Genomic DNA, 16,574 nt, shown 5'->3' with positions numbered 1-16,574 from the left:
GTGTGTGTGATTGGTGTTCCACTTGGAGAGGAGGAGCCCGACAGGGCATAAAACGACGCCGCCGAGTGCTGGACGTCGCTCTGAACTATGTTCAACCACCACGCTCGTGGTTTGTGAAACCACTAACCCTTCTTTTCTGTAAATATGTGTAAATAATACCATAAACCATGTTCTTGTTTTCCGTATCCTCTTGTCGCCGTTCGTTTCCTCCACCCGGTTACATCAGCGACCTTCCTTCCTTCCCATCTCTTACAACTGGTGGCAGCGGTGGGATGCCATCACCTGCAACTTCTTCCTTCCCCAACCCTACAGTGGAAAGGTGGGCATGTTGGTATTTTATGTTTAAGAAGGGTAAGAGTGCACGGAATACGTATATATATATATATATATATATATATATATATATATATATATATATATATATATATATACACACACACACACACACACACACACACACACACACACACACACACACACACACACACACACACACACACACACATAGCGCTATGTGTGCTATGTGTGTGTGTGTGTGTGTGTGTCCTTTCCTTGTGTATTCGTATTCAGTGCGCTCTTACCCTTCTTAATCTTAAAAGGGAGCTGAAGGGATTTTACAATTCAATCAAACGTCTTGTTTATGAACAACCGACATTATTGTTGACGATGTCGTAATTTTTTTTCGTGGTTGTAGCAGCAGGAGCTTTAGAACAGGTGAAATAAAAGCTCGTCTTGCTCCGCTCCCGCAGACAAGCTGAAAGTGTGGGCGTGGAAACATACGTCAACTTCGTTTCCTCTGTCCTGGAGCAAGTATTCTTTCTTATCTTCAACCATGGCCTCCGTGACTAACTTATGACGTGCCGTTGCCGGAACTAATCGAAGAGGCCACATTTCAGCAGTGCTGCTGTTGCAAATGACGTGGCATGTCGAGAATGTGACGTCACCGTGTTCGCTCAGCGTCTCAAAGAAACCCGGCGGCCACAGCCCCTGTTTTTTACACCAAAAAGGGCTATCGGCGTTCACTTTTGAGAACTCTCACGTCGCTTTTCTCATTCAGCAGGGATCAAACTGTCTTTACATGCTCTTAAGTCATTTTTTTAGAAGAGTGCTTCAGCTTCCCTTTGAGCAGAGCGGGAACTCGAGTGCGCATGCACCCTCCGCTACGGCCGTAAGCAGGTTAGCGTAGCGAGGCCCACGTTCCGCTCAAGGGCTGGCGGAGCGGAGCGCGGAGCGTTGCTGCCTTATTCGCAAGTGGAAGGGGGACACAGCGCGCGACCTCTCGTCCTCTGGAATGCAACCTCGCCGACATCGCGTGACTATCTTCAGGTCGACGCTTTATTTTTCTTCGATGAAATCGACTGGCAACGCACTGTAAGAGCAATGATTCGCGAGCAACACTTGCGTTATGTATATTTGTTTTACTTTGTAAAAGTGGTCTCTAATTCCGTTTAACCAGGCTGATCTTGGCCAGAGGGTGCTGCAACAGTTGAAAGTTCCGCTCTAGAACGGAAAACGCACAACTAAAACGAGAAAATCCTCTACCGCTCCGCTGCAGCCTAGCGGTCCAACTAAGAGCAGAGCGGGCCGCAAGAACGGAATAACATTTATTAATGTCCTGCAAGAAGCACGCGAACGTGCTCGGGGCTACCATGTTGTCAAACTAAAACTCTATTGACTCGGGAAGTGGGCGCCTGCAGTGTACGTTAGTGGTGGCCTCTCGTCCGGTACCAAGACAGCGTGTATTAATCGTAGTAACAAAGCAAAAACAGCGTTTTAGAGCGGTGTTTTAATGTGTCCGAATAAAAGAAACACTCTTTGGGCGTCGCTATACTGAAATGCTGAATGCCTGTTTCTTTTGGATAAAATTGATTTCTACACGTGCGATTTTACTGCGAAGTAAACGCAGTAACATATTGAGGGTCCTGTATCACCTAAATGCTTCACAAACATAAGTGTCTTGTGTATCAGTCTCTATAGAATGTCGAAATCGTCTTTAGACGTTTTTTCTAAACACACGGGACGGCTTTCTGCTCTCCCATAGTTGAGTACATCGTACTCTGAATCGTTAACATCGTTTTAACAGATGTGCCGAGGTGTATATGCTCTGTTACTGGAATGGTATGAAGCCTTTGTGTTCTGTACATGCTGTAAATAAATTTTTTCTAAACAAATAAAAAAAACTAGTTTGTCATGGTAGGGACGGCTTATGCCCTCCCATAGTAGAGTGCCTGGTACTCTAAATCGTTACCCACTTTTTCTAACCCCCCCCCCCCCACCAGTACCCTATAGTAGAGTACCTAGTACTCTAAATCGTTACCCACTTTTCCTAAACACAGAGTACCCTGTACTCAAAATCGTTACCCACTTTCTCTACCCTGCAGATCTAACTGTATCACCAGTATTTCGTCTGTTCTGTTAGCGGGACGGCTCAGTGCTCTCCCATAGTTGAGTACGAAGTACTCGAAATCGTTAAACATTTTTTTTTCTAAACAGACTTCACAGTAATCGTCCCTTGGGAATCGATGTGAGGCCCACGGAACGGCCTAGTGCTCTCCCATAGTAGAGTACCAAGTACTCTAAATCGTTCACCAGTTTTTCAAAACACACTTCACTTTTATTTCAATCGGTTTTCGCCCTCAAAGCTTGTCACCGCTGATATCTCCGTGTCTTCATTGTCCTTCTGTTCCGGGACGGCTTTGAGCTCTCCCGTAGTAGAGTACCCTGCACTCTAAATCGTTACCCAATTTCTCTAACCCCCCCCCCCCCCCCTCCCTGTTCAGAAATTGTGTCGCAGTGCCGTTCATTGCGACGGAGGCTTTTAGCGGGACGGCTCAGTGCTCTCCCATAGTTGAATACGAAGTACTTGAAATCGTTAACAATTTTTTCTAAACACACGAGAGACGGCATTATGCTCTCCCATAGTAGACTACGAAGTACTTTAAATCGTTAACCATTTTTTGGGGGCGAAGCTCCCTATGCCGTGGGTAGTGCGTCTGCGATGTATGGAGTAGTAGTAGTAGTAGTAGTAGTAGTAGTAGTAGTAGTAGTAGTAGTAGTAGTAGTAGTAGTAGGTAGCTACCTCCACGGCCGGACTGCAGGAGCGGCACGCGTGTAACCTTCTCAATTGAGGAGGAAACTCGCGCACGTTAATCATAAGTAAAAAGATAGTTGTTTCTGATGAAATAACTTACAGAGACGAGTATTGGTAACTGAATCTCCAATAAAATTTGCCTAGAATTTGATGCTTACTTAAAAAAAAAACTAGTATCAGAAGGACACACTGAGTACTATCTGACCAGAAAGGGAGCCACGTTAAACTCGCTCGGCGTAACCTCCTTGCGTTAGAAAGGCTTAGCGAGGGTTGGGTCCGCAGTGCCATGAATATAGTGAACTAGTATATAGCCATGAACTACAGGCGGTGAAAGGTGGGAAGTAAGCACGAAGCGCAGGCCGGAAGACAGTGCGCGAGTGCCACCTCTAGTTTAGTCCTTGGAATGTCCGCTAGAGGGTGGTGCTTATATATGCTGAATATATGATTAAAAGATGCGAGATGGTGGTACTTGGAGTGTTCACTAGATGGATGAACGGATGGACGGGCTGGCAGATGCACGAACAAACGCACGGATGGATAGAAGGATGGACGCATGGACGAACGTAGGGACGTACGCATGGATAGACGGACGGACGCTTGGACGGAAGCGCGCACTAACAGACGGACTCAAACGGACGCAGAGATGGACAGATGGATGCACGGATGGTCGCCCAGATGGACGGAAGCAAGAACGAACGGACGGAAGGATGCTTCGCCCCACTCATCGTCATGCACTCCGCAGATATGCTGGGATTTTTTTCTATACACTCGGGACGGCAATCAGCTCTCCCACAGTAGAGTGCCAAGTACTCAAAATCATTAACCACTTTTTCTAAACACACAGATGGGGCCGTCAACATCCGTAGTTTGCCATGTTGCTTAACCGGCATAATTTTTGTTGATGCGGCCTCGTCACGTGTAAGGCCCACGGGACTGCTTTGAACTCTCTCACAGTAGAGTACCAAGTACTCTAAATCGTTCGCCCCTAAGGGTGAAGCGCCTTACGCCGTGGGTTGGTATGTCCCGTGTCGTCGTAGTAGCCAGTTGCAATACATTGGATATGAATAAAATTGATGTCACAGAATTTCCACGGAGTAAGTGATGATAAGTACGGTGAAGCGTCCATTAGTCCGTCCGTGCTTTCGTGCGTCCGTACGCTCGTGCGTCCGTCCGTTTCGCCCAGCTCGTCATTATTCACCTCGTGGATGTGCTGTGATTTTTCTCTAGACAGACCGGGATAGCTCGAAGTTTTCCGATAGTATACGTACTCTGTACTCTAAATCGTCGAATATTTGTTCTAAGCACGTCCCACTGAAGTCGCTTTGTTACTCGGTGCGGGTGTAGTCGGTGAACTACTGGTACGATAGTGTAATAACCTTACTGTTTCAGTTGTAACAGTTCAGGTTTTAAAACACTCTTTGGGTAACTGCTACAAGTACCCTTGCAGGGTACCCACTACTCATTAATCGTCATAATTTTTATGCAGTAAGAAGACATTAGGTCCTTGGTGTTTTAGATGCGAAGCAGCTCTTTGACTAGCGTGTGTAACGCTGTCCGTCCGTGCGTCCGTATGAACGTGCTCCCCTCGCCGCAGGTGTTGGGGCGGTGCCAAGTAAGTCACGTCGCAGCTGCGCGCTGACGTCACTCATTCCTCGCCTGTCGAGCGCTAGCCGCAGCTGCTGTCTCGTCCGTTCGCATCCCATCAGATAAGCCTTTGGGAAGATGGTGTGAATTTTATTTAGTGTTTTTTTTGCGTGATAGTGGTTACGGACACCGGCGGCGGACAACTGCGTGCACGCGACTTTTGCGTTTCCATAACAGCTTTTTCTGAAAAAAAAATGGGCAGCCGATTCACGAAGTGAATTCTGCTCATGGAGCGACGCTGTTTGGACGATTATTAAATGCTCATGAAATACTTAGTCAAGGATTACCACAGTGCCAGTGGGCCGCTGGGGCGTGTGTCAGCGGGCGCCGGTCGTGCTGTGCGTCGTACAAGCAAAGCGCGAGCGCTTTGCTTGCTAGCGTCGCTGTGCCCAGCGTGTCCAATTCATCATACAAAGAGGTGGTGGTGATGAAAACGTATTTATTTATTTATTTACATGAAATTTTCTGTGGAGAACCTCCGAGTAGTCGGAGATGCTTGGCTTGCGGTGGGGGGCCCTTAGTCCAGGGCTCCGCTTGCAGCAGCCGCTCTGCGGGCCCGGTGGATCAGACTCAACTGATCGTCCAGGTTCTCGCTGGCCAGCAGCTCCTCCCATCGCTCCGCTGTTGGATGTTGTACTGGTCGTAAGGCTGTAATGGCCTGACACTCCCACGTGACGTGGTACAGAGTGGCTTTAGCCGAGCACCATGGGCAGAGAGAAGAGTATGCCGAGGGGTGCATTTTACTCAGGATGTGCAAATTTGGAAACGTGACGGTTCGAATTGGCCTCCGGCTGACCGATTCCTCTTTATTTAGTGTTCGGTGCTCATGCAAAAAGAGGGAGACGCGCACATCTATTTCTTTAAAACTTTATTTTAGGGCCGAAGCTCCTTAAACCGTGGGTCGTGCGTCTGCAGTGTATGTAGTAGTAGTAGTAGTAGTAGTAGTAGTAGTAGTAGTAGTAGTAGTAGTAGTAGTAGTAGTAGTAGTAGTGCGTCGTAGTAGTACGTAGCCACCTCCACAGCCAGATTAGAGGAGCTGCACGCGCGCACTTAGTTGAATTGAGGAGGTAACCCGCGCACGTTAATCATAAACAAAAAAAGAGAGTTGTTTCTGATGAAAAGACATATACAGACGAGTATCGGTGACTTAATCTCCAATAAAATTTGCCTTGAATTTTATGCTTGCTAAAAAAACTTGTAGTAGAAGGACGCACTTTGAGCACAATGTCGGACCAGAAAAGTTTGCTTATTAAACTCGCTGGGCGTAACCTCCTTGGTTTTAGCAAGGTTGTGCAGTTGGTTAGGGATGGCATTATGCTCTCTTATAGTAGAATACCAAATACTCTCAATCGTCCTACAATTTTCTAAAGAGAGGTTTAGTGAAGTTGGGCCGCAGTGCCTTGAACTAGACACGAAGCGCAGGCTGTAAGGTAGTGTATGCGTTCGGCTGAGCCACCTCTCCTTTAATCCTTGGAATCTTCGCTGGATGGCGGTACTTCTATATGATGAATATATTGTTGCTTATGCCTGGATAGAAAACGAAGATTGGTGAATTCTGCTGGCCGTCCCACGTTGGGGCTTTTATTGGCCGGGAATGCGACAGTCCGTCGAGGTGTATGTGGCCAGCTGCACGCAGTGTCAACGCCACAGACGCCCATCTACTGCTCCGGCTGGTCTTCTACAGCCTTTGCCACCTCCAAGCACACCTTTCCAACAAGTGGGCGTTGATCTCGTAGGCCCCTTTCCAAAGCCGGCTAAGGGCAATCGCTGGATAATTGTATGCGTCTATTGCCTTACGCGCTAGTGCGAAAAGGCGTCCATACCAACCACAACTGCCATTGACGCGTCTGTGTTCCTGCTGCAGCACGTTATCCTCGGACATGGCCCGTCTCACGCGATCATCGGTGATCGTGGACGACAATCCACTGCAGATATAGCAAAATAGCTGCTTCAATTGAGTGAATAGCGCCTTCGTCACTCGTTGCCATACCATCCTTAAACAAATGGGTTCATGGAGCGCACCAACCGAGCAATTGTTAACATGCTCTCTATGTGTGTGGCATCCGATCACGAGAACTGGGATGACGTGCTGCCATTTATAACGTATACGCCTTCAACACCGCTAAGCACGAGGCAAATGCTATAGCCCCTTCTTGATGTACGCACGACCGCCACGGCACACATTCGACACAGTTTTGCCATTATCCGCGCACTAGAACCTCTCAGTCGCCGAAACACTCTGCCTTGCAGAAGAGGCGCGCCGTATTGCTCGTCTACGCCAATGGCATCACTGGACAAATCGAATGCAGGCTACCACGTCCGCCACCGGCCTGTAAATTACCATCCAGACGATTTAGTGTGGCTCTGGACTCCCGTACGAAGACGCGCGTTATGCCAAAAGTTCTTGGCCACATATGACGGACCGTTTGTTGTCCTCAACAAAATCATGGAAGTCACGTACACTATAGCTCGCCTCACAAGAAATGGTAGAAGAGCCGCTAAAACCCAAGCAGTCCAAGTCGCTCGACCGAAGTCGTACACACCGAGGTGAATCGATTACCTCGCCCGGCGGGCTTCGTCTGTGAGGGGAGGAATGTTGCGCATGCCTGGAAAGAAAACAAAGATGGGTGAACGTGCTGGCCGCCCCAAACTGGAGCAAGAAGGAAGACGGCGACGCTGTGATCTTCAACCTGTTGGCTGCTCTGGCGCTTCTTTTCGCGACCAATTAAACAGCCCCTTCAGCCTTGTACGTCCTGGTTCGCTTTGTGCGTAACAATATGATGAAAATTTGCGAGATGGTGGTATACTTGGAGTGTTCGCTACATGGACGGACGGATGGACAGACGCACGAACAGGGACTGTTCACTACATGGACGGGTGGATCAACAGACGCACGGACAGCCGGACGGATAGGGAGACAGATGCATGAACGGACGGATGGACAGATGCATGAATGGACCTACATGTGGACGGACGGAGGCACGGACGGATGAATAGACGAACAGACGAACGCCGGGACGGACGCATGGATGGGAGGACGAACTGACTCACAGACGGACCGACGGACGGACGCAAATATGGACAGACGCACGGACGGATGGATGGTCGCACAGACGGACGCGCGGATGGATGGAAGCGAGAACAAGCGGACGGACGGTAGCGCGGACGGACTGACGGTTGCTTCTCCCCACTCATCATGCACTCCGTGGATATGCTGTGATTTTCAAGTGTGAATACACTTTATAAGCGACCCCAAACCATCCACCGCCGTCGGCGGCGTCCGCAGTCTTCTCTCTATCTTTAAAAGAAAGAGGACTTGGCGGGCCGCAGCGCGACGCTCTACCGAATAAGCCACGGACGCGACGCTGATATCGGTGTCAGTAACGCGCCTTATACACCCTCCCCCTTCGCTCGCTCCTCCGCTCTCCTCGCTCCTTGCAGCTGCGCGCGCACCCCTCTCTCTCGCGCGCCCGCCTTCTCTCTCAGTCTCCCGTCGAGAGCGGGTCGTGAGGGGGAGTAAAGTTAAAATTCGTTGGCATTCGTCAGTTAGTTAACGTAAACTCCCCCGTGTGATCAAATTGCGATTCCCAGGAACCATTACACCATAAAGACACCCTAGTGTGATTAATAAATATAATAGTGCGAATTAATAAATACCCCTCATAGCATCACCCCGTGTATTCGCACTTAACCTTGTTCACCCTCGGGGAAATGCTTGGGAGTTTTTTTTTATCCTGTACTTAACGCGAATGCGTCAGCCTGGCTATTTTCATAACGGAACAGGGAGGTTGAGCCTCTGGCCCTGTCGTGGGCGTACTGGACAGCCAGATGAGCTTTTCGAAGCATCCACGCAAAATACCAGTGAACCGCAGTCCCAGAGATTGTGGCCAAATGTGCATGCATTTTTGTTGCTTTCCATTCTGACTGACCCCGTCTCAATGGGCACAGGCGTTCGCCGAACACACTTTAGAATTTACAAAGTGACGGACTGACGACGGACGGACGGATGCATGGAAAGACAAATGAAATCACGCACGGACGGACAGTGTACGATCTATTTTATAATGTATTGCGCTATGAACACTCTATGTAAGTCATATCGTGAGAGCCTATAAGGAGGCCATACTGCTAGCCTAAGGAGTGAAACTCCTTAAAATCTTAGTATATATAAAGCACCTGCATCTGCAATGAGCTCCATCGACGACATGTAAGAATGGTTTCTGTAGACACTGGTCTATTGTCAAGCTGCACTGGAACGGGCTCCGAAGACTGTCTCCGAACGTTATATCCCGGAAAGTTTTGCAGAATGAGCTGTAGCGTCTCCTCGCGACGAGGTTAACCGTGAGGCAACGTGAAGACTTATCCTTGTCCGGAAAACGTACCGCCTATCCCCTCAGAGGACTTGCGTCTCCCCATTCACACAATCAAGGACTTTCCATTCATCCATCTAATTTGGAACCCCCGCTTCTACTCGCAGGTACAACGCGAGCTTCCACCTGGTCTACCCTCTCAAGAGCCCCGGTGCCCACCAACCGCTGGACGGCGCCGGTTCCAACCTGTTGCCCGACGACAACAGTATCGGCGGTGGTGGCGCAAACTCTGTCGACGCGCCGTCATCCAGTTCCTCCACCTCGCCCCTCGGCGGGGGAGCCATGTCATGCGACTCCGTGGCTGCCAGGCTACAGCGCTCGGTGCCCGGACCGGAGAACTACGACCTGGGCGTGTCGTACCCGGTGAACCTCCTGCGCAATGTGGCCCGACGCAACGCGCTCACCGAGTTCGTCATCGTGCTCGACGTCGACCTCCTGCCCAACGACGGCCTGCACGGGCAGTTCGTGGCGTTCGCCCGCGAGAACCGGCTGTTCGTCGACTCGCACCGCGATGACAAGACCGTCTACGTGGCGCCCGCGTTCGAGGTGAGTCGAGTCGTCGAAGGCACGCTTGGACGCAGCTCGAACGCTTGGACGCTTGGACGCAGCCTGGTTGACACTTGCATGTCTCATCGAACGCGTTAACCCGAATTGATTAAAAAAGTGTGACGACGTAATAATGCCGTAATAATAGTTATGGAGGGTTTTACGTCCCAAAACTACGATATAGTTGCAAGGGACGCCGTAGTGGCGGGCTCCGAAATTTCGAGCATCTGCATTGTGTTCTTTAACGTGCGCTGACTTCGCACAGGGCACCGGCCCCTTAACTTGGCCTCCTCCGAAGTTTTACCGTCGCATCCGGAATAGAACATTTGATTTCTTCTTTATGAAAGTTAACCCATGGTTGACTCAAGCATGTGGTGGACGATAATGGTAGCGCCAATCGGTAGCACAGCGGGGTGTCGCACTTCTTTAAGCATCGCGGTAAAATGCCACGCGTCAGCAGTGACACGTGGTGCGTTTGACACGCAGTCAGAACGAGGTGAACGTGTTTGTGGCAAGTTATTTTCACCGCGGTGAATCGAGGAGGGTACATGCCTGCAGCTGGCTCACTTTTTGCGCTCTCTCTCAGTTCCACACGTGTTCACGATTCTCCAGATGTTGCTACGCGTTGCTGCGATTGAACAAGTTGTAAGCTTAGCGTCCCGTGTATCCGTTCCTTTCACTGTTCTATTCTTTTGTTAGCAATCGAGCAGTAAACATTAGTGATGCTATGCTCAAGATGAAGACGTAAAAAAAAAGTGCGCAGGACGAGTCCAGTCTTGGTACTAAAAAAATTATTTCGGAAAAAGAAGAAAACACAGGAAAAGTAAGCTGTAAAATATCATTTGATTGATTGTTATGTGGGGTTTAACGCCACAAAACCGGGGACTCGCTCGCTGGATTTCGTGCCGGCTGACTGGCCCTCGCGATCTCTGACGTCAGCGTGGCTCTAGCCGACTGGGCTCGCCCTATGCCATCTCCTGACGCCGATCTTTGACGACAGCGTAGCTCTGGCCTACTGGAATTGCCCACGCTATCTCCTGGCGCCGACAAGAGCTCTCGCCAGTGGTGCCCTGTTCTCGGATTCCTGCAACCGTGTCCATATTTCCTCTATTCTCCGTACTTCCGTCGTTCGCTGTCCCCGCGCCTTGCTCTCTCCTTCATCTCTCTCTATCTCTTTACAATCAATCCTCAATCAATCCGTTTAATCCTATCCTTTTAATCCCTTCTCCACCCCCATCCCTCGTGAGCTACTGTGTCCTCCTCCTAAGAGACAGTTACGGGGCTCACATTTTTTCTTTTTCTCACTTAAAATCAGCCCCCCCCCCCCCCCCACAAAACCACCATATCATTATGAAAGATGCCGTATGTGGAGGGCTCCGGAAATTTTGACCTCCTGGACTTCTTTATCGTGCACCGAAATCTGAGCACGCGAGCCTACAGGATTTTTGCCTCCGTCTAAAATGCAGCCGCTGCAGCCGGGATTCAATGCCGGGACCTGCGGGTCAGCAGCCGGCTACTTTAGCTTTTAGAGCACCGCGGCGGGGCAAGCTGTAAGATAAATAAAGTAGAACACGTAGTTTAACGTAAGCATGTGCGCTTCCGTTAGAAAATCAAGTATGTTACTTAACAGTTCCTATGAAACATGCATCAGCGTTTACGTGGAGCATGTAAGTCGAGTTACACGTCTCGGCTTACCATCTGACATTTTACCAGCACCGTTTGGTAATGTAGGTTAGTTGACTTTCCGTAGTGTCATAGGGAGCATATGCAGTGACTCTAACCTGTTGCGTACGCGGGCGCCTGCTGATACCCTGGCGGACGCAATCGCAGGTTCGCGAGGGTGTCCCTTCTCCTCGGGACAAGGCGTCCCTCCTGCAGCGCGTGGAGGCGATGGACGCCCGCCCCTTCTACCTGGAACTGTGCTGGAAGTGCCAGAAGCACACCGACTACGAGGCCTGGCAGCGAGAGCCTCCCGGCGACAAGCTGGCCGTGCTCTTCGAGGTCCTCTGGCGGGACCCCTGGGAACCGTTCTACTTCGGACGCAACTCGGCGCCGTTCTACGACGAGCGGTTCAGACAGTACGGCTTCAACCGCATCAGCCAGGTCTGTGTTGCTTATGCACTTGTTCGCATACCGTAAATGACGTGTGGGCTGCCGTTGTGGCCATCTTGCGGCTCCCGTGAAGCGAAACTCGTGAGTGAGGCGAGTTGATAGACGCTCACTGTAAAGTAACTAAGAGCAACGCAAGAGGACTACAATACGTACACAAATGAGAATGCAACGTAGAGCGGAATGCACAATTAAACATAATAATAAAGGGGCCCTGACAACACTTTTTGAGCATGGTCAGAAAACGTGGCGGATTGGTAGTAGTAGCTGCCGACAGCACGCGATCCATGTAATATAGCACAGCACGCGGCCGTAAATTCACAATAAATTATCAAAATCAGCTGAAAATTGCTTTCTATTCTCGCGACAACTTACGGAATAAGCCCAAAGATCACTCGTAGTAAGTCCATCTATCAGCCAAAGGCTGATTTGAAGGTGGCGCGCTCGGTCGTTACAGAGATTATCACGGGAGGCCGCGACTTGTCCATGCGGGTGCGCACGATCACACTGAAAAAGCCGCGCATTCGAAGAAAAAAAAAGAAAAAAAAGTACTCAAGGACACGAGGGGCGCGTGACGTTTTTTGTTTGCCCTCCCCTCCCATCCCGCCCTGCTTAGCTTCTAGCGCTTTCATCGGGAAGAGAGAAGAAAGAGTGTGATTGCAGCGTGTGACAAATCTTTGTAACTCCACTGGTACTAGACGGATTCCTAAATTTTTTTGCGTCAACGAATTGGTGAGGCAAGATGCTTTTCAAGTGAATTAATTTCATTGTTACTCAAAAAAAGTGTTTCAGGGTCTCTTTAAAATAGAGTGAACATATATAGGTAACAACGAGCTTTCAAAACTCTGTACTGTTGGCAAACAACATATAGCATGTCTTTTCTAGCAGATAATTGTATTTTTTTGTTCGCGAAAGTCTGCCCTTAGGCATAATAATTTTTCTTTCAAAGATACTCATGCAAATTTGCTTATTGTATAAAGTCCAGTTATGAGCGGTGGTGAGGTCCATGAATCCAGCGATGAAATTTGGGTGGTCGGCCAGGTCTGAGGCCTGCTGCTCCGAGGGGGTGATGACGGCCTGATTTGAGACCCGTAAATGTCCGTAATAAGTGGCAGTTACATCGTGCAGATGATTGTATACGCATCTAGAAGGGTGATTAACGATTGACCAATACAACTTTCGCCGAATATTATAAAAAAAAAAGGTTTCAGATATTTCACGCATGCGCCGATAAGAGCGTGTGTATTTTATAATGTTTTTCTCAAAGTATGGCGCATGACCACGCGATCTGGAATGGGATGCCAAATAAGACGTGGTAGTAGCACCCGGTAGTAGCACTCACGCACTGCGCAAGTAACGTTCCGGCTGGCCTATGTACTCGCTGACCCGTGAGAGTGAAACATTTGAGCATCTTACACTACGCTGTTTCCCATCGTGCAGCGGGCTTCGATTGTTAAGAAATATAAATTCTGTGGACGTAAGTGCACCGACATTGACGATTACGTCTCGCCGAGAGGTTGGGCACAGTTATGGACCAAACGTACTTGGCCCTCGTTCGAGGACGGTCTGCTTCTCGCGTTTTTACTTATTTTCTGTCCGCCTTTTCCTCATTCACCTTCTTTCCTCTTTCTCCCCCCTCCTCGCGAAAGAGTGGGCTGGCGTTGTGCCCTCTCAGGTGGCAGTTGTCACCCTACTCTTTCACTTCACTTCACTTCACTTTATTACCTTAAAGACCCCGGTGAGGAGGTATTACATAAGGGGTGGGTCAACAAATGGAGGTTACAGAGAGTGATATTCTGACAAACAATATGTATTTATGTTTTGCGCAAACGTTGATGAACGCGTGATGGCTGCAATGTCACGGGGAAGGCCATTCCAGTCCACTGCTGTGCGAAGAAAAAATGAGGCAGCAAAAGTAGTAGTGCGAGCGCGTGCGCGTGCGATTGAATAAGGATGGGTTGTGCGGTGAGATATGCGAGTTGGTGGGATGATGTAAGGTGCTTGATTGAGGGAACTGTGAAAGAACTTGTGAAACAAACAGAGGCTGGTGATGCGGCGACGCACAGAAAGCTTAGCAATATCAATGTCACGTTTTAGGGATGATATGCTGTCGTATGAATATGAAAAGTGAATGAACCTAGTGGCACGATTTTGTACAGATTCTATTTCGTTTATTAGGTATATCTGGTGCGGGCTCCAGATGGGTGCTGCATATTCTAGTTTAGGTGTGATGAGTGATTTGTAAGCCAGAAGTTTTATGTCTAGTGGTGCGTGACGCAAATGGCTCTTTAGGAAACCGAGGGATCTGTTCGCGGATGATATCTCTATCTTCCGCGTCTCTATTTTGTGTATGGGAATGAAATAATAACAATTCACACTGGTTGCCCAACTGTCGGAGCGACGGAGGAGAAGGCGCTAACAGCACTTCTTCGTGTGGACCCCCGTGTTTGTCTATTCCTGTGCGAAAGACAATAGGCATAAAAATTGCTGTAACCACTTTTTTTTTGCAACTTTGCGTGTATTCGACCGTGTAGCCAAATGTTTTTTGGGGGCTACAGTCAGTAAACTACTCGTAGCGCGCGTCTTTCTGGCTGTCCGGTTATAAGCTCGCCCGAGACGCCAGGAACAGACGCCGGACGATGCGGTGATAAACTGCCTGCTGACCGGGCGCAGTTGCGTGGTGCGCGCCCTCTCGCGGACTACGGGAGAGATTAATGGGTCGGACACCTTGCGTTGTCGGGTTCCCCTCTGTCCGCATGTCGGCGGCTCTCTGCTGGTCTCCGAACCGAGCGACTATTCCTTATCTGGCTTCGTAACCAGAAGCTGTGGTCGACGTTAATACACACAAGCAAAACGGAAAGTTTTCGTCGGAAGAGTTGTCCGTGCGCGGGCTAGGCCTTCTAGCTAATTGCTCGCCGCTGCAGCGGATTACTTGAGTACCGCGCTCCGCGAATCTATGCAGCTAATTGGTTCCCGAACTCTTCCGAGTCGTGGAGAAACATTACGGTATAGTTTTCGTCGTAAAGGAGGTGGGCGCGAAATTCCGAGTCCTGTTCTGGACGTCGATGACCCTGTATAGTGTGGCCCTCTAGTGCAAATGGTCTGAACTATTCCTGAGCAGACGTATGGTGCAGAAACTTGGAGGCTTTCGAGGAGGCATAAACTTAAACTAAGGATGACGCAACGGAAAGGAAGGTGATAGGTGTACAAGAAGAGAGCATAGTGGGTACGTCACGGAGGAAACGGACGTTAAGGGTTATCGTATTTGAAGTGAACATGGGCCAGGCACGTAGCGCTTGGGCGAGCTAACCGCTGGTCAAAAGAGTAAAGAGAAGGCAAGCGCGTGAGGGCGAGAAAGGAGGTTGGGTGAGCAGATGTGATTAAGTTTGCGGGTACGACGTGGCAGCAGCAAACAGTGGACCGCGTTGATTGGCACAACGTGGAAGGAGCCTTTGCCCTGCGGTGGGCGTAGACAGGCTGACGGTGATGATTTTCGGAAAATGTGTCTCGGAACGCTCCCTGTGCTTACGTCTATGCCCATTGTGGGTGTTTGTGTAAGACGCTTATGTTGCCACTTACAATGGTACGTATGTTAGCCAGGCAACGTTAACGGTTAAGGCTCGTTGGTGGGTAACTTACATCCTTAAGGTCCGTATGCAAAAACAAACCTTATCCTATTTCGCTATTGGGGTTTCGGTTATCTTAATGTCCTACATGAAGAAATACGAAAGCATCATTCACGAAACATCAGTTACCTTTTGGCATGCTTACTATCTTTAGGCACCTAACGTGCATGAAGGGCACCATAAGGACAAGAATTGCCCCCGCCGCTGTGGTCCAGTGGCTAAAGTACTCGGCGATGTTACATGGAAGGCAAATATATACAGGATGCGCGTGTTTTGGGTTAACAATGCTAGGTACTTTCACTTCATTTCCAAGGAGAGGAAGTTATAATTTCACTCTACTGCCAAGAAAAAAAAATGCACGGCTCTGCTATAGAACACTTGCTTGCCACCCAAACGACCCGGGTTCGAACCTCACTCGGAGCCAAAATTTTTTGTTCTTTATTATATTTGAACCTTTATCGATTTTTCGGCCGCCCCGCCGCGGCGGTCTAGTGGCTAAGGTACTCGGCTGCTGACCCACAGGTCGCGGGATCGAATCCCGGCTGCGGCGGCTGCATTTGCGATGGTGGTGGAAATTATGTAGGCCCTTGTGCTTAGATTTTGGTACACGTTAGAGAAACCAGGTGGTCAAAATTTTGAGAGCCCTCCACTACGGCGTCTCTCATAATCATATGGTGGTTTAGGGACCTTAGACTCGCCCTTTTTTTCTTTTCCCTCTCTTCCCTCTTTCTCGTCTTTCCTGTCTCCTTCCCTAATCCCCCAGTGTAGGGTAGGCAACCGGATGTACATCTGGTTAACCTCCCTGCCTTCTCCCTTTTGTTGCTTCCTCCTTATATATTAGACCCCACATATTTTAGGGACCTTAGACCTTACATATCAATCAATCAGGATAAGAAGTGTGAAGGATAAGGTATGGTTTGTGAATGCTCGCGTATAACTGTGCCTGCGAGTGTGCTTTGGCCTTGCGCTACGGTTATGGTGCGAGGGCGTTATATATGGCTACAGTGTGAGCGACGGCATTTACTGCGCATGCTGCCGTTTTTGTTTTCCCTGTCACTGTGTTGACAGAGAACCTCTGGACCCCTCCGGAGGCTCACCGGCTGTGGGGCACGTGCACCGTACACGTCTCGCACGGACGCGGCAGGTGATGGACGATGTTTGAGCGGTGATGAAAAGGGGAAAAAAAAG

At 49.4% G+C, this 16,574-nt stretch overlaps 1 protein-coding gene across 1 annotated transcript in view; it reads left to right on the top strand.

The window, feature by feature from the left end:
• LOC119167161 (beta-1,4-glucuronyltransferase 1) overlaps window positions 1-16,574 on the top strand; it is a 444,090-nt gene that overhangs the window by 57,603 nt on the left and 369,913 nt on the right. Inside the window, exons 5-6 of the mRNA XM_037418601.2 lie at window positions 9,213-9,651; window positions 11,482-11,754. Of these exons, the coding sequence (XP_037274498.2) occupies window positions 9,213-9,651; window positions 11,482-11,754 (712 nt within the window). The remainder of the gene's footprint in view (window positions 1-9,212; window positions 9,652-11,481; window positions 11,755-16,574) is intronic.

Source organism: Rhipicephalus microplus, chromosome 6 (genome assembly GCF_043290135.1).
Source record: "Rhipicephalus microplus isolate Deutch F79 chromosome 6, USDA_Rmic, whole genome shotgun sequence".
Taxonomy (NCBI): domain Eukaryota; kingdom Metazoa; phylum Arthropoda; class Arachnida; order Ixodida; family Ixodidae; genus Rhipicephalus; species Rhipicephalus microplus.
This window is presented reverse-complemented; position numbering and strand designations above follow the sequence as displayed.